Source organism: Anneissia japonica, unplaced genomic scaffold (assembly GCF_011630105.1).
Source record: "Anneissia japonica isolate Jap-2015-1 unplaced genomic scaffold, ASM1163010v1 scaffold3474_len973312_cov172, whole genome shotgun sequence".
NCBI lineage: Eukaryota > Metazoa > Echinodermata > Crinoidea > Comatulida > Comatulidae > Anneissia > Anneissia japonica.
In genome coordinates, this window is record NW_022747780.1 from 557,788 (window position 1) to 576,396 (window position 18,609).

Genomic DNA, 18,609 nt, shown 5'->3' on the forward strand with positions numbered 1-18,609 from the left:
TGATTGGTCAGTCTCGTGACCCAAATATAACCCCGGGAGAAGCGGCATGTTGAACTTTGTGGAGGCCTAGGCCTAGCCCCCTTGGAATATTTCTAATTAAAATATCGTTTTTTGAGATGAGCCAAGAAATCAACGAATTATTAGTGTCTTTGCATAGCTTCCTACAAAATGTTGGGTCTACCCACACCGGTGAAAAAGCTTGCTCGTTGGCGGCAGATCTGTCTTCTGTTTGCTTGTCCCAGGCCTCTGAAAGTAAAATAGGTCAGTAAATTATTACTCGCCTAGGCCTATTCGAGCGAGGTTTTTTTAGACGGTACGGCCCAGGCCAGGCCCAGTCTGTAGGATCATTCATAGGCCTAGCTATCCTAGGCCAGTATCAGCACTTTAAAACCTCCTATTGTAAATAAGTTGTATGAATAGAATGTGGATAAAGAAAGGGCCTAAACTAAACTAAAATAAAAATGAAACAGGCCTGTATTTTTAATAAAATGTATTTAATTCACTTCTTTTTTTGTTCTGTTCCAGGTTATAATACTGTAGGCCTATTCCTTTTTCTTCATGTTCTGTGGAGGAAAATGAACAAAACATAAATTTCATACATTCTTTTTGATGAATTACAAAAACATATTAAAGACAATCGTCAATAGACAGACCTAAATAAAACTTCAAAGTTGTGCGAATTTACAGGCCTTTCTTTACACAAATAGCAACTACCATACTTGAGAAAAAAAAATTGAGTATAAAAAATAATATGGCCTAACTAGGCCATAGTAATAATATGTTTGTGTTCTTTTGATAAATAATGTGTGTTTTGGATTTACAAATCAAAACATACCAATATTTTTCCATCATTTTTTGATTGATTGTGTTTTAACAATTAAATTTATTTACTAACATGGCCTATTAATATTCATGACTCTTTTATATCAGATTTGAAAGAATATTTGAAATTTTCCGGATATTAGGACTGACAGGTTATTTTTATGTAAGGCACTTTACAAAGAGTGGTGACTTTGATCTGGTGAGGCTGATGGGGGACGGGGGGGATTTGAAGGTGAAATAGGGTGGGGGGACGGGGATTGAGTGAGGTGACATTAGCTCACAAAATAAAGTGATTTTTAACTACTAGAGCATGATTGTTAGATTCAAACATTTTCCATGGAGGGGCGGGGGGGGGGAGTGGTGCCACTGGGGGCTGTGAGCTGTTTCAGAAACGTGCACACACCCTGGATACATGTACGCCACTGACGGACACCAGTATGGTAATCAAACGCATTCAAGGGTTCTGTTTTCTTTATCCCACAGCCTATTACTCATCTGTTCTCTTTAATGAAGAAAAAGGAATATTGTGTTTCCTGAACAAAGCTATCCGTCATGATGAGGCAAGTATGACAAACTGTACACATATTGAAAAAGATTAATTAGTAATCAGTAACAAAGTTACAAATTGCAAAATTTTAGCCACTGGATGACCATAACATGTCTTAAAACTTCTGTGCTCAGTCATGGATTAAGGCAAAAGGGTCATCCACTTTTACGGTACAAAGATTGCCTAAAAAGACCTTTGAGACATCTGTTGCAGACAGACCCTCATGGAGACACCAAGTTAAGGAATCTGCAAGTAACTTTGAGTCAGCCACTGCAAAGAGACATGACTCATGTGAAGAACGACATCAACAAGCAGCTGCACACAGACCTACAAACTTACTACGCTGTGAGATGTGTGGTAGACCCAGCACCCATGAAGTTGGATTCTATGTAAACGTGAAATTTGCTGACAAGGTCAGACACATGATACTCAGATTGAGTGATAGCCATTATTATTATGATAGCGAGTCAAGTGGTCGAGCGGTTAAGGCAGGGGCATCGTAACCATAGCCAACAATACCGGCATGGGTTCGTGGTAGGCTCAATCCAAGTTATGGTGGTGAAACAAGTCTTCTCGGATAAGGACTATAAACCAGGTGGGTCCAGTGTACACAATGCTCATGTGCCCTTTAAAGAACCCAGTACATCTTTGAACCGAGTAGGGTGTTTTCCCGGTGTATGGTCCTTCTCAGTTAGACAAAATGGAATGGAAAAAAAGCCAAGGCCAAGATGTAGATGGGATAAAACAATGAAATTTGGCATTTAGTTTGATGAAGAAGGCAACGAGGATTGCACAGAATAGACATTGGTATCGTGTTGCTATGAGAGAAGCTAAGCTCTGATGTGAGTGTACTATGACGACGACTGGTCCACTCGGCCCCTGTTGTGGAGTGATGAAAGTGCACTGGTTTACACCGGATGCAGAAGACATGAAATGACCCTCAGCAGAGAAAGCTAATGAAAATTGCAACATCTACAGTAGTCCACTGCGCTATTGATAAATGTTTATTATAAATGTGTGTTATGTTATTATTATTATTATTATATTATTAATATTTTCACAATGTATTTTTGTCTTATTAACATCCATTTAATCTCATTAAATTATGGAAGTGTCCCTATTAGTACTGTATAATTATAGTTTTGTTTTAATTTTATATTTGATAATTTTGAAATAATCCTGTTTACATACATATTTGCAGTTCTTAGAATGTAAGGTGGAATTACTGGAATTCTTGCTGAAGTTCTTAGAAAAGATCAGCAGTAGGATTGAACCATATGCCATAGCCATCAAGGATGTGTGCTTTGCCATCACATGCAGGGATGCCAAATCCAAGCCTAAAGTAAAGGCATTTGAACTGCTAATCAATGTAAGTAATTATCTAAATAAAGTTTAGAAAAGTAAATGTATGAATTATTTTAAAAAACTGAATTCCTTATCTTACTTTCTATACTTTAATATTGCCCATATATAGTTGTGATGTGTGTATATATGGTTATTTTACCTGTTATTATTATTAAAACTGAATTATTTTCACTTTCACTAATGCAATTTCTTTTCATTGTATGCTTGTTATTATTGTGATTTTAGTTACTGGAAATTGTTGGTAAAACCACTGTTCGGCCAGAACTCAAGGCTGATGCAATGATTAAGAGATTTTTTTCTGATCTGATGCAACCCATTAGTAAACTACCCCAATCAGGTAGGTTTCTAGTCTGGTCTGGTCTAGTCTAGTTCATTAATAATTTATTTGGTTTTTTGAATCTTAATAATGACATAATTAATGTCGTAATTAACGTTGAAATATTGAATTCCGACACGATGGCGTGCATTTCGATACTTGGAGTATGAATTATACTATCTTATCTGAGATTAATCAGTGGACCTTCGGTTTTCATTTGCTTATATAGAATATTTTTTTTTTTTAGCTAAGCAAATCAAAGTTTTTTTTCTTGATGTTTTTTGCTGGCAGAATATCTTTTAACATTATTTTTTATATCCTATACATTCTAAACAAATATATTTTGTATTTCATTAATAGTGAGACACAAACTCTATGAGATTTTGGGAGTTTTTGCTGCATTTTATCCGGAATTAATGGTTAACTATTCAGAGAAACTTTTGAAGATTTATCTGAGAGCTTTAAAGGAGCAGGTATGTGTCAGTAATATTGTCAAAAGCCAATATAATTTGTATACTGTATATCCAATGGGAGAATCAACTTCCAGGAAATTAGTTATTTGAGCTGCTTAATCTTATTTTCTGCACATGCTGCTATCTATGACCAGCTGACTGTTAATAACTTCTTAAATTTGTGGGAGATTTTTGCATGCTTGAGGGAGGTGGGAGGCTATATCTGTTTTCAGGAGACCCCAGCTGCTCACAGGAGACTTGAAACCCAATGTTTAGGCCGCCCGTCACCCCCAACCCCACCTCCAACCCCTAACCCCCTCCGTATTTTCAGTAGGAATGTAAAAAAAGAAGAAAGAAAAAGAAGTTATTGATCGCCCAAAATGCTTCAGAGGTTATTTCTAGGCATCTAGAAAACAAAAATTTCCCCCATGACTCCCTAGGGTAGTGTCTCTCGATTGCCACCTCCTTCCTCAATCTCTAGATCCCCCTAGACATTGTGTATCTCATGTCCATTTCATATATATTTACCCACAGTGCTTTTAATTGATGTGTTTTGTTTATATGACACCTCCCATCAGCTCTTTTGAATTGGAGAACTGCCTATCCTCTTTAAGTAATGAATAAATAAGGAATTGTCACTTGCACATACTTCAGTTATATTTTGCCTATTTGGAATGTCACATATGCATAATATGAAAATGAATACATTTTTTCTGTATTTTTTAAGATGACATCAACAACCAAAAAACCTGAGTTGACTGCCATTAGTGGATGCCTGACCGGACTGACTCATTTTCTGACAAGTTTTACTCAATCTTGTGAGGAAGGTATATTACACTTAAATATGTTTTTACATCCAAGTACATATCCAAGTACATAATGCAACAAATCATCATATAAATGAAATTTTGATGAATGATGACAGTAAACAAAATAGTAAGTAGAAAAAAAAAATACCAGATAACTAGCGCCAGGCTAGTTATCTGGAGGATGGTTTCTATTCTCATCTGAATCACTTGCGAATTTTTTCTCAAGTATCTGGGAATGTACTGAGTATTCGGTAAGAAAAAATGTCAGGTAGGGCAAAGCATCACTACTATGATATTTTCCTGATGCAAACGTACATCGAAATAGCATTTGCAGTACACGCTGCTACTAGGGATCTTATTCAACACTAGTCACCAAGTGCAAGCTTGGTAGTCTAGTGGTTATGGCACACCAAGGATAGCCCACGAAAGTCTAGAAGAAGACTTATTTCCAGTGGGGTCCTTCTGGTATTGATTAGGCAGTGTATTGCGTTCTTTAACGTGCACATGGGCCATAAATGCACATGGGACATAAATGCACATGGGACAACGGCTGAAACGTCTCATCCAAAAGACGCACTATTGTAACTTGTATTTTAGCCCTCCAGCTGAAACACAAGGAGAGACAGCGATGGGAGTTGAACCCGGGACCTTGAGATCTCCACGGTACAGCGCACATACGGTGGCTACCACCAGATAAGCTGACTGAGCTAAGCTGCTCTCTTGGCAGCTGCCAAGAATATAGGAATTTATGTATCGTGGGTGGAAAATGTGTATTTATATATGTTTGTACATTTATATGTATATATATGATATCTTGTCCAAGAGTCTGAACACTCGGATGAGATTTACAGATATGCCAAGATGAGCATCGATCCGACGGTTGATCTCCAGCGTTACCACATTCCAAAGGCCGGACTTCTTCTCTTTACCAAACATGCACCACAGTTTAATGAGTATCTCTACAGAGACCATGTAGTACGTATATCGCAACTTACACAAATTTTTCTTGAGTATCCTGTCTTATTAATTTTGAAATCTATTATTTTTAGTTAATAGAATATCTTTGTCTGATATAAAGAAATAACTTTGACTACGGTATGTTGTCCTTTTTAGAGTGAAATAGTCAGCACTGGAAAGAAAGTGTAGTGAATTTTTGCATTATTTATATCTGGATATGGTGATCTTTTTGTTCTATTGTTATAATTATGTATTTTATTTAGCCCTTTTTTTTTGTTATTCTCATTTTTGTTATATTAATTGTTATTAGTATCATTGTTATGTGTTACATTATTACATTTATCTATGTTCATTTTTTGCACTGATTTTTAAATGACCATTCTGTTATTTTACTTTTAAAAAATTTTTTATTTAAATTTATTTTTAATTTTCTTTTTATAGGAAATCTATGACAAAATTTTCAAGTGGACAAAGCATGGAAATCGTGACATGAGAAAAGCTGGATACAAGAGTCTGGATTCATTTTTAAAAGTCTTAGCAGACATGCTGGTTGAGAAGGCTAACAGTGGTGATGGAAAAGGAAGGGCTGTTTTTAAGGTTTGTTCACAGCCATACATTAACACCCAGTTCACATGAGACAAAAAGTAATGATAGACACAATACAGTGTGTGTTTATGTCACATCACGTCCATGTGAACACTCATCTGTGTAGCAGGAGTTGTGTAACATCCATTTGAAAAAAAAATTAGAGATCACAGAGGCATGTAATAGATTTGGCATGAGGATGCAGAACATTTTTGTCAATGTGTACTGTATTATACCTCTTAATGATACTTTGTGTGTAAAGTGTATTTAATTCAATTCAAATCTATTTTGCTGCAAATGGCTATTTTCCAACATTGTAATGAAAACATACACAAAAGTTGTGAAAGCGGTTTTGCTCAGCGGGAATGGTTTGGTTTCCAACCTCGAGGTCGGGGCTTCAATCCCTGGCTGTGCATTTCGCTTGTGTCCTTGAGCAAGACACTTTATCTGCATTGCTTCTCTTCACCCAGGAGTATAAATTGGTACATGGTGGTGTTGCCTGCTCTTGCGCTGATTACCAACAGCAACACTATGCATGTGGACCCAGTGACCAGGAAAAAGGACAGCGCTTTATAACTGCAAGGAAGAAGCGCATTATAAATGCCCGTACCAATACCAATACCAAAATTTACCTTGTTAACTTGGGGTGTCCTCTTCAGTGAAGGTTGACTACGATATCATTCCAAGCAGATCTATCTCTAGCTAGGTGGTGACCTATCTGCTGTGCTAATAACTTACCAGGATGTGATGTCATTTAAACTTTCTCTACTCTGCTTCCATTTTATTTTTCCCTCAAATATAGAAAAGAACATAAAAATGAATATAAAGAATATACATAAAATATAATTGAATTAACAGCACCAAAGAGGTTCACTAAATGAAACACACTCATTGCTAGAGATACACACAGGCACCATAAAACAATTTTTTTTCTAATTTTTCGCAGTGGTTCATTCAGAAGTTTAAAAGCATCATTGACGACCCTACTAGCGACAGTATGGACTTGGCCACAGGCGTAAGGGGCTATGGATTCTTCGCTGCTGTGAGTATTAAAATTAGTAACTAGAATACCACTTTTACCAATCAGTGGATCTAGAGAGAGAGAGAGAGAGAGAAAAGACTTGAATTTCGTTTCCTTTGGATATCACCCATGTGTACTGATATTCTATTAACCTGTTCGCTATTGATGCAACTCAGCAAAGATTTCCTTGTATTTTTAAATGGTTTCTTTGTATATTTTAAAGATATCCTTTCTAGTGTTTAAAGATTTTCTTTATATATTTTATTGCATATTATTTTTTTTAGCCCTGCAAGCTGCTTTTATCCAAAGAGGATGTACAGTTTATGTTCAGTGAAATGATCCAAAGAAGTGAACAGCTTTATTTACAGTGAGTTTTCAATATTATCAACAAATAATAAAAATGGTTATAGAATGCAAATCACTTTACATAATAGCACTATAAAGGCCTTTTAGACAGTTATATACTGCTTTATTCAACCTGACCCTGTGAAAACATTGGTGTAATGAAGGGACCTTTAAGGTCAGATTTCCTTGTTTTGCCCATAAGAACTTATAATATGTATCTTATAGTTATTGTATTTCTCATCATGACTATAGCAAATATTTATCTCTTTAGTGAATATGAAGCAATTTTGATTCAATTACTGTTTGTTTTCATAGATAAGAGCAGGTGTTCCTTGCCTAGCCTGTTAGAGCTTATAGGATGTATCTTATCTGTATTTGTAATCCTAGTAGCAAATATATTTCTCTCTAATCAATATAAATTAATTTTGAATCAATTAACTATTTCTTTTGGTAGACAAGAGCAGGTGTCGGATGAGAATGTCAGCCACTTGCCAAACTTCTTAGAGGCTCTTGCAAGCATAATTCAACAACTGGATCAGGTAAACTATACAGAGCCCTCATCTTTATTCATTGGGTTACCATTTTTAATATACAAACTGTTCTTGTCTCTCTTTTGCTACTGATTATTCGCAAATAGAATTATGAGTATGGTGACAAGACGTCAAGAATGAAAGCAAACAAACAAACTAACTAACAGAAATCAAAACAAAAGATAAATTCTGACCAATCAAAAAATGGTAGGCAGATCTGATAATGCGCGAGACAACATGATCTGCTGATAAACAAAATGATTATTGTTTTACAAAGGCCTAGTTAATACCTCGCTTAGATGAATAATGCTTTTTAGAGGCCATAGTTTGGACTGGGCTTGTATTTCTTATTGTTAAGGCTTCAGCAAATAGAATTTCTGCCCAGCCTAGTCTTTAACTATGGTTTAGACTACATCATACACTTTATGTTTGTCACATCATGGACTTTATTATGGCCACAAGTTTACCGATTTCATATAATTTTTGAAAAATTGATTTATCATACATGAGATTCGTAATATAAAAAATAGGATAGTATGTAACTGAGTATGCTAAATCAGTTCTGAAATTCTATAAAATCTGTAAACTTCTCCTTTAACAGCAGAGGGATTTAGCGATGATCGTTTACTGACGGTTACACGACCTAAATTGGGTATACATGGAAAACATTACAGTGCAATAGCATGGAAAAAGATAATGTTATGGTTGCGAAAAACAACCACCCACTGTTAACGTGAGAAGTAAAATGGCTAGGAAAGGCAATAGGATTGTTCAAAATAGTGTTTATTTATCCTAGCATTCTCCTTAGATTGTATGCTTTGAAATTTATAAACCTTCATAAACCTTAGCTGGCCCTAACATCGCAGCGTAGTTCACGGGTCAAAGACCATCATGCATACCTAACCATGCCGTAGATGTGCAGGGGCCTAGGCCTAACATTTGTCGAAAAATCTCAATGTTTGCGGCCAGTATTTACTGCATTAGCAAAATATTAAGGCAAAATTCTTGAGTTTAATTTCCAATCAATTTGGTATAGTTTACTGGGAATTATGATGATCTTTACAGCAATAAACAAAGGACGGCTGCGATAGAAATCTCCATGTAAAACACTGTTGCGTCAGTGAATTGTTTATATCCAACACCCAAGTTAGGTCATGTGACACCCATCGCTAAATCACTCTATTCTCTTTAATCTGAGCACACATTGCGTCATTGATGAATCTATCACTGCTCCCTGTAAAAGTTTGACAACACGCCGCCATCTGCTGAATGAATGTTGATGGCGGACTGAGCATATTGTCATTAAAAATTATCCATTGCACAAGCCTTGTTTTGTTGCATTTTACCTGGAATTTTATCGGCAGTGTGGGCCCTGCTTTTAAAATTCCTGCTTAAAAATGTTCATTATTTATATATTGTTGATTTTAAAAAATTATTTTCTAGCTTTCTGATTCCTTCATTTTGCCATTGGAGCATCTGTTTGCAGTGATGATCAACAGCTTCCCTCAAGTCCCATTCTACCAGCAGTTCCTGTGCTCAAAAGCTTTACTCAATGTTCTCATCACATTGGCACCAAAAGGATCAACACTCAAGGACTTCCTCTCAGTTATTGGTAAGCATGTCTACATTATGTTTTAGAACACCCCCAAAAAGTAATTGAGGTGTCGCTTTAGGGCATCGTATTTCCAGGTTAACCTACTGTGTTTTTGTCCTCATTCCTTTATCACTGTTAGAAAGACACAAGAAAAATTCATGCGATTCCCTGGCATGGACTGTTCTATTATTATTTTTGGTGAGTGTTTACTTGAATGGGAAATGACGAGTAATTTTAGTTGGTTTATCCAGCGGTATCTCATAGAGACTACTGTTAACAATGCAGATTGTGGAAGTATAACGACTGGCCAACCAACGGACTGACTTGGTTTTGGTTAGTTTAGTAAATGTTGATTTCTTGAGAAATCTGTAAGTTGTCATACTTAAAAATATTGATGTTAAGATCCTAAGTGGATAATAAGTAAATTTACATTTTTTTCCCTTTTTAAAAAAATTAGTGTATCAAGGACTTATAAAGACGATTTCTCACAGAGTTCATTTAGGTGTGGTAAGTATAAACAATAAATCTTGTATCTTGTATATTATACTATGAATATACTGCTTTATCTGTTTACGAAAGTGAACGATCTAGTTGAAAAAACTGACAAGTTTCTATGTTATTTTGATTGTAGCACAGCTTTATTGAAAATTGTTTTCATTCTTAACCATTTTTAAAAATCTTTTGTAATCTTTAAATGCATGTCAAATTTAGTATTCTCTTTATATATTCAAGAGTTTGTCTCCTTTGAATATATAGAGATACATTTAGCCATATATCTGTTTTTTTTTTTTATTAAACATGTAACAATGTATTTGATGCTGTGTTTTAAACTTCCTATATCTTCCTCTATCATTTTGTATGTGATGCTAGGCCCTATTGAAAAACAGAAGACAATTGATGGCTTTGTGAATATAAAAAATATTAATAGATTTTTACCCTGATATATAATATATAAATATAGTTCACTCCATGTGTGTTGAAAATTTAATAAATTCATCATTAAGAACCTGGATCAAGAGAATAGGCAAAGCACAGCTGAAGATGCTGAAGATATCCAGAGTGATGCACGCACCATCACGTTCAGGAACTACATCCAGCTGTGGCTGCAACTTCTTGACAGTCCTCTCATGAAGGTACTGTATTGTCTTTTTCTCATTTGTCTTTGATACACTATATTAGAGAAGAATTCCATGCATCAACAGTTCATAGTGTATGGCCTAAGTATTTAACCTTTTTTAGCTGGTGGCTAGTTTCAAACTGTTGAGACCAGTGATAGGCCAACATAATTGTCTACTTCCACATTTTTTTAGTGACAGCCCCACTCATTCTATTAGTGTTCCTAATTGCAGTCCTGTTTTACAATGTTGCCTTTGTTTTTCAACATCAACTATGATAGGCCATGTTTTGTGAAAATGAGGGAATACAGAAGCATGTAAGAGGGAAGGGTTGTGGAATAGAAAAAAAACTCTTCTACCCTACCACTAGAAATTTTCCGAGTAAAACAATCGACTCAAGTTCTAAGTAGGCTAGTTAAAAACAATGCCATTGTGGAGTTTCCCCGGCTCGGAGTCCGATATCCCTTAAAAATGGCCCACATTTACCTCAGCCACAACATGGTTGGGGCTGAGGCGAGCAGATTTTTAAAATAGACACCTCTAGATGCCTGGAAATGGCACTCAGACTGTTGAAACTGTTTTCAGCAGAATGACATGCCTCTAGTCTGTTTGCTCCCTGGAACAACCACTAGTCGTCGCCAATAGTTAAAAAACGCGGGATGGTTCTTGAATACCAGGGGTTTATAGTGATGATAACATTAATATTTATATGTTTTATGTTTTTTATGTTTTATGTTTCTTTATAATGAGACTTAGCTTAGTAGGGCATCATGTGTGTATATTTGTATTATATGACAGTTAATATGCAGTTACGCTATGCAGTTTTAATAAGTTATGACACAAAAAGAATATTGATACAAAGATAAAAATTAATTTGCGATTATAATTTGGACTGTTACTTTCTTCTATCTTATAGGAAGTTGACGCACTAGGTACAAATTATCAGGATCGATGCCAGATCCATGTAATGGTATATGAGGAGTTGTTACTGGCTGTACTTAAGGTTCTGCATAAATTGGACTTGACCTCAACAAAGAAACAAACATCGGAAGATGAAGTAATAATTTTTTGTTTTACTTTGATGCACAGTTATTGAATACAAATGATAATATCAGGAATAAATTTATTAAGTGTCATTTTGAAATTTATCTAAGGTGCGAGTTGGGTAAATATGGCAAAGTTGGTTAAAGTGATTTCTAAAATAAGTATGTCATAAAAAAGAAAGTATGTATATAAAAGAATGATGAATTTGCAAACAAGAAGTCCACTTAGACATTGAATTCACCATAATTGTCTCTAAAAGAAGGAACAGTCACAAGATGTGATAGGGATCATAAAGTTGACATTACAGTGTGTGCAAATAGAATGCAATTTTTTAAATGTCAACAAAACTAAACTTGAAAATGTTTCACTTTATATTCATCAGCACTTGCAGCAAATTAGTAGTACCAACATATAAATTGCAACATTTATTTATCTTTTTTGTTTGCAGTTGTTAGATGTAATGGCACAAATGCTGGACATATCATCAGATCCAATACACGGACTGCAACCCACAAATGCCAAAGACTTCCAAATATTTATCAATTTGGTGGAATTTTTTAGGTTGGTTTGGTATTAAAACTTCTTTTCTTTGTTATCATTCTCATAATCGTCATGCTCATCATATCAATCATCATAATCATTGATACCAACATCATCATCAACGTCATTATCACCATTTTCATTATAATCATAATCTCATCATCATCATCATGTAATTATAATCTTTATCATCACCACCTGCACCATCGTCATCCTCACAATTATATTTGTTGTTGTCATTGTCAGCATCTATATTGACAAATGATATTCATAATCTTAATATTTTTATTATTACTTCCAGTTTTCCTGTGTGATATAATATTTGATATAATGTAGAAATATTTACTTAATATTTAATTCAGTTTGCTCTTTGGTTTTCTTCTGTTTGTGAAGCTCTCGTGTTAATCACATTGTATTGTTTGTTTTTCTTATATTGGTTTTATATTATCACCATATTATTATCATAAGGCATCTTTGTCATTTATCATCTTAATCATTATCATCAATCATCCATATTATTATCGTAAACATTGTCATCATTTTTATTGTGTCTTGTAGAGAGCTTCTACCTCAGACCAAACCAGAATATTTTGAGCCATGGGTGTTGAAGTTCAGCCAGGAGGTCATAGTGATGTCAACTCAAAACCCACTCATCAGCGGCTTCTACAAACTTCTATCAGTTAGCATGACCGGGGCTAAAAAGATCTCTTATTTCGAGGTAAGGTTAAATGGGTCCTTCATTTTTTGGCTTAAATTTTTCAAAATTCCAGGGGCAGAAACATCTAAATAATTGTTAATAGTAATGGTTGTGCTTGCAACAAATTGTGGGATTGTCATGAAAATAATTTGGGATGATTTTTGTGCCTACTGCCCGAGGGGGTAGTAGATACATTTTTGTCGTCTGGCAGTTGACTTTGTTAGAGTAAATCTGGTGGAGGAATGATGGGATGGGTCATGGTTAAAAGATAAAAATGAAAAGCAAGTCTACGAAAATATGGTGCCATCCTAGATAAGACCTGTCTTAGTTACAGTTGTGTTGTCAATCGAATTGACAACAAAGATCGCTCCTAGATAAGACCTGTCCTAGAAAGTTCACTAAAAAGTCACAGCAATCTGGTATACACTAGGATAGTATAATACATTCTTTAAGTATCGAAATGCACACCATCGTGTCGGGATTTGACATGATGGCGTGCATTTCGATACTTGGAGTATGTATTATACTATCTTATCTGAGATTAATCAGTGAACCTTTTGGTTTCTGGTATATACTTGTAGAGGTATTCTAGTGAATTGAACACAGAAAGCATGGATGAGTTAAAGTAGCCAAAAAAAAAAAACATGCAGTAGACACATGTTCCCTCTAGGAGCCCATTTTTTTAGTATGGTGTAGTGCCGAATATAAATATATTGGTGTGGATGATAAAGTAATAATATACGTGCATTTTTGTTAGTTCTTTTTATTGCTTTATCCTCCAATAAGGATTGTTCTGAAGGGGATGAAGACAGCATGGATGTTGCTTACACACACATGGAATGTGTTTCGCAAAACGAGAGGCAGGTCAGCTTCACGTTGTTCACAAAGTTCACGTTGGAAGTATTAGTACGACTGAAGCTGTTTAAAGATGATCTGCTGGTTGCCTGCCTGCAATACATTCTTTCGCTGCCCCACGAAATCGTTGAAGATATTCTTGAAAAATTAATTCCTGCTATGAAGGTAAAACAACAACTTGAATAATTATGTTAGTAAGAATAATTATTAGAATTTGAAGTTCCTTTGATGGCTGAGAGGAACAATCTCGCTGAAAGCCACTATGTATCTGATCAAAAAAGAGAAAAATTATTATAGTTTTTTTTTTTTATTCGTTGTGTAAATTATGTACTTAACCTTCAGAAAACATTTAAAAATAGCCCAAGTTGCCTGGTTTTTCTAGGCACCAGAATGCTTAGGCTCTGTCTTTGCTGCATCCGGGGCTTTACCTTAGACTCGGTTTCCATTAAGAACTGCCAGATTCCTTGTTGAATGGCTCATATCACTGTCTAATAATACATCCTGGTACCACTAGCAATTAGCTCATGTGTAAATTGCTTTTTCTTGGATAGTACAGTAGAACCACTATTAAGGGGACACCTTTGGGACTTAAAAAAGTTCCCCCTTAATAGGGATGTTCCCTGAATAGGGCTATCCCTATTCAGGGGACACTAACCAAAAATGTGAAATTGTCCCCCTTTTTTTGTCATTTTTTCCTACTATTATGTTTTTACTGACGTAAGCATTGTTTACAGTAGGATTAAAACTAATTTAAAGCAATAATTTGCAATGCAAATACAATTCATTTATAATATAAAATCCACAGAAATGTAATTAAAACAACAATAATTTTGTATTTCACCAATATTATTTCATGATGCAATATTAATGACCATTTTTTTTTAAATTTTTTTTTATTTGGCTCTCTATTGGGAGGATGTAGCATTAAATAGTAAAGACTTAGAATTACTAGGAAGCATGTTGTGGTATGGATTAGAATACTATATAAAAGTACACAAAAAGCAAAGAAAGGATCAAAATTGTCATAATTGGTTTATACGAAGAACACATGCAGTAAACTTATACCGATATTCACAGTGGTGTAACGCCTATGCGCTCTCATGCGGCGGTTCGCAGGGCCCCCAAATTCTAGGGGCCCCGAAGGGGCCCTACCCATAAGTTCCTCGATCTACTGTGGCACCCTGACCAAAAAGGTCTTTGTTGATAATAGCACCATAATGCGTCTCTGTAATCTACTGTGGGGCATATGTCATTTTATAACGATTAAAGAGAGGGAGGGTACCCCGTCAGACCGACGGGGCCCTTCTCAGTCCGGAACCCCACCAAATTTGTCAAAAAAATTTAAAATGCAGATAAAAAAAATTATATTCACAATTTTAAGTCTTTTTTAAATTTTAAGTTTAAGTGAGTGCCATTTCCGGCCATCTAGACGTGCCATAATAATACATTTTCTTATCTCAGCCCCACCCACAAGGGCAACAACATAATTTGTGTCTGAAATCGACTGTAGGACATATCATATTATATCCAGTGGTGGAATAAAGAGTGGTGGGGAAGGGGCTGCCGGCCCAGGGCCCCAATAAATTTTTCAAAATATTTTTTAACTGGAGATAAAAAGAAAATTATATTCACAATTTTATGTCTGTGATGTGCCATTTCCGGCCATCTAAATGTGACATAATTCATAGATTTTCTTACCTCAGCCCCAACCATGGTGGGTCTGAAGTGGTATAGACTCTCCAACTGTGAAAGTCCCTCCCTGGCCTCAATTTTCTGGATCCATATTATATCATTTATTCGTTGTTAAAAACATTTAGAATAACAATGCACATCTAAAATATACACTCTAAGGATTCAGGGGAGAAAATTCTAATTTATTGCTCAAAAGGTGTCAAAATATAAAGTTAAATGAATTTTTCTTATTTTGAGACTGTTGTAGTTGTTGTGACCATTCGGTACACTCAGAAAGCGTCCGTATCCCCTTTATAAGGGTGTCCCCTGAATAGGGGTGCCCCATAGGGATTCTTGGTCATACAGAAGTGCATTGGTACAGACCGATACAGATTTAATAATATTTAACCTTTCTAGACAATCAGACATCTATTTATACTTAGAGACTTAACAGTTGAATTATGAATATTCTTTTTACCTATGTTAGATTACATTTCAACTTGGCCTGAGCTATTTGAGGATAGCTGAAGCAGGCTTGTCAGCCCTTACTACCTGGACCAGCAACATACCTCAAGATAAACTCAAACCAATGTATAATGAGGTATTACCTCTCTTTGATGATTACTTAAGAGCAACTAGTCTAAAAGGTAAACCTATAAATAATTATTAATTATGTTATATTAATACTATTTCATTATTATTTATTTTTATTGTTTTACTATAATAGTATAGACAAATAATATGAATGTCACTCCAAAAATTGACAAGGCCATTTTATTCAACGTTTCTTTTTTACTTATGCATCATCAAGAATAATACATAATACAACAAAGGGGCAAACTATATACAGTACAAGTTACCAGAAATCCTAATTAATAAACATTTATTTAAATGAGCAAATGTCCAATCAGAGTAAAGTAGGTATTATGGCGAGAAAGTATATTGGGAACAATTATTTCGGAGACAATTGTAGATTAGTGCAAGTTAATCTGTCTCTTTGTTGTATTATGTATTGTTTCTGATGATAAATCTTTTAAAAAAAAAAAAGGTGAAATGTTGAATAAAATGGCCTCGTCAATTTCTGGAGTGACATTAATATTATTTGTAATTAAACTTAGTGCACATCCTAATGCAAAGACAGATACAATTTGAAAAAGGTGCTCTCTATTAGTGCTGCCATTGCTGGGGGACCTTTTTGGTGTCCCCGCATGCATGTCATGTCTACATTCGATGGTGCAAATTATTTAGAGGAGATTACAATAATTCTCTTATCTTCATTTGTTGCAGATGATGCGTAAGAATCCCCCCCCCCCCCACTAGAAGCCCCCAGCTATGGCGTCTACAGAGGGAGAATAAACTTTGTAAATGGGTCTGTACTATACAATTCAATGTTTCGTTTCATTTCAGAAAATGAAACCGGGGTTACAGTGCAAGTATCCAGGACAGCAGGCCGTCGGGCTCCAACAAAAGCCAGTTTTACAAAGCCAAAGGAAATCTCTGGCCTGGTATGCTCTAAACAGTTATTCCTTGTCACTTTATTTTCATTGTTAGCACATTCACTTTTAACTGACAAAAAACACAACACAGACATATAACTTAAAATACAAACATAACTTGAAGAGAATTGGTCAATACGCAAAAGACAATCGTCTGAAAGACCAGGCAATCACTCTTGATTTAAGGTTTGTGAATAATTGTATTATTGATAATTAGAATGGATCATTTTTAATAAACATTTTTTTCTAGGCTGATGAATCACCTTTAAAGAAAGTTCAGCTGAGTATCTTGAAGTTCCTAGGCTCACTTGGAGGGCAGATGAATGCCTGTATGCTGAATTCTAACAGTGAAGAAATTGCTAAGGTAGCAGTCGCTTGGGACAGGGAGCCTAGGCTGCCATATCCGGTGCCTTTTTTTGACATAAAACCAACTATTAACCTAGGTAAAGTGTGCTTTAATATTACCTAAACTGATATGCAGTCAAATAGATATTTACTTCCTAATTTTTGATTATTATTTTTAATAGTTGATCATCAATTTTATTGTATTTTTTACAGATCTCTTCTTACCTAGGATTGTGGAATTAGCAGTAAGCTCAGGCAACAGACAAACTAAGGTTAGATAGTGTGATGTTAAAAACAAAAACACACTAAACAAATGCAGGCTCAGAGTATATGACTTAATGTTTCAGCCACTTGAATTGAATTTCTGTAGTGTCAGGCTCAACCCAGATGGAACAACTGGGGGACAGTTCCTTGTCTGAGCTAGTTTCATATTACAGACATATTCTATCCTTGTTTTTATAGGTCGCTGCTTGTGAATCATTACATACCATTGTCCTGTACATGTTAGGCCTTGGCAATCAGCAAACAGACCAACGCCAAGCAAAGGTAATTACCATAAACAGTTTGTATATTGGACACCGTGATAATACTCATTAGTTTCTTGTATGATTTACAATTTGCATACATTTTCCTTCTGTTTGTGATAAAATATTTTTAAGTAAAGTTATGTGTTCTGTCCTTTCGGCAATTAAGTCATCTCATACATTAAATGCATTTTCATTTCATAAAGCAAATGATGCAAAGTGGGGTGCTGCTTAAGTGGGAGATGTTTAAGCACCCATGAAAATACCTCTTAGGTATGCAATTGTTAATAATTATTAATATTTGGTACCTTTCTTGATAATTTTTTCATCGTTCAATTTATTTTTTACAGAGCCCAATGCAGAATCTTTACAAACGAGTATTCCCAGCTCTACTACGATTGGCTTGTGATGTGGAAGAGGTTGCTAAGCAACTATTTGAACCATTCGTAATGCAGCTAATCCATTGGTTCACAAACAACAGGAAGTTCGAGAGTGAGGAGACAATGTCGCTGCTTGGCGCCATCTTGGACGGTATTATTCATCCTACCAACACAGCCTTACGTGACTTCAGTGCTAAATGCGTGAAGGAATTCTTGAAGTGGTCGATCAAGCAGACAACAAAGTCCCAGCAGGAGAAATCGCCAATCAATACGAAGTCTCTTCTGAAACGTCTCTACAGCATGGCACTTCATCCCAACACCTTCAAAAGACTTGGTGCTGCACTGGCCTTCAACAATATTTACACAGTGTTTCGGTAAGGATCCACCAGTTTTTGTAACAAAAGTGGCAATTTAAATTGATTTATGGTCAGACCACAAGTCCTGTTTTTTTTTTGGAGTGGAATTTGCTATTGAAATGATATGCATGTTGAGTCATGATTTGTGGTCAAGTTGTTAGTTGTCAAATTGAATATTGGTTGAGCTGCAAGTTCATTCGATATTTGGTTGAGTCTATTATGGGATAACTTGTCTGAAACGAA

General features: G+C 35.4%; 1 protein-coding gene across 1 annotated transcript in view; it reads left to right on the forward strand.

Moving 5' to 3' along the window:
• Positions 1-40: 40 nt before the first annotated feature.
• LOC117120599 (DNA-dependent protein kinase catalytic subunit-like) overlaps positions 41-18,609 on the forward strand; it is a 63,144-nt gene continuing 44,575 nt past the window's right edge. Inside the window, exons 1-24 of the mRNA XM_033265629.1 lie at positions 41-261; positions 1,306-1,382; positions 2,571-2,738; positions 2,960-3,071; positions 3,411-3,523; positions 4,230-4,329; positions 5,135-5,286; positions 5,710-5,865; positions 6,800-6,895; positions 7,159-7,241; positions 7,674-7,758; positions 9,193-9,361; positions 9,801-9,850; positions 10,348-10,476; positions 11,375-11,515; positions 11,951-12,063; positions 12,601-12,760; positions 13,526-13,759; positions 15,753-15,912; positions 16,673-16,770; positions 17,012-17,204; positions 17,320-17,378; positions 17,569-17,652; positions 17,981-18,384. Of these exons, the coding sequence (XP_033121520.1) occupies positions 117-261; positions 1,306-1,382; positions 2,571-2,738; positions 2,960-3,071; positions 3,411-3,523; positions 4,230-4,329; positions 5,135-5,286; positions 5,710-5,865; positions 6,800-6,895; positions 7,159-7,241; positions 7,674-7,758; positions 9,193-9,361; positions 9,801-9,850; positions 10,348-10,476; positions 11,375-11,515; positions 11,951-12,063; positions 12,601-12,760; positions 13,526-13,759; positions 15,753-15,912; positions 16,673-16,770; positions 17,012-17,204; positions 17,320-17,378; positions 17,569-17,652; positions 17,981-18,384 (3,281 nt within the window). The 5' untranslated portion in view covers positions 41-116. The remainder of the gene's footprint in view (positions 262-1,305; positions 1,383-2,570; positions 2,739-2,959; positions 3,072-3,410; positions 3,524-4,229; positions 4,330-5,134; positions 5,287-5,709; positions 5,866-6,799; positions 6,896-7,158; positions 7,242-7,673; positions 7,759-9,192; positions 9,362-9,800; positions 9,851-10,347; positions 10,477-11,374; positions 11,516-11,950; positions 12,064-12,600; positions 12,761-13,525; positions 13,760-15,752; positions 15,913-16,672; positions 16,771-17,011; positions 17,205-17,319; positions 17,379-17,568; positions 17,653-17,980; positions 18,385-18,609) is intronic.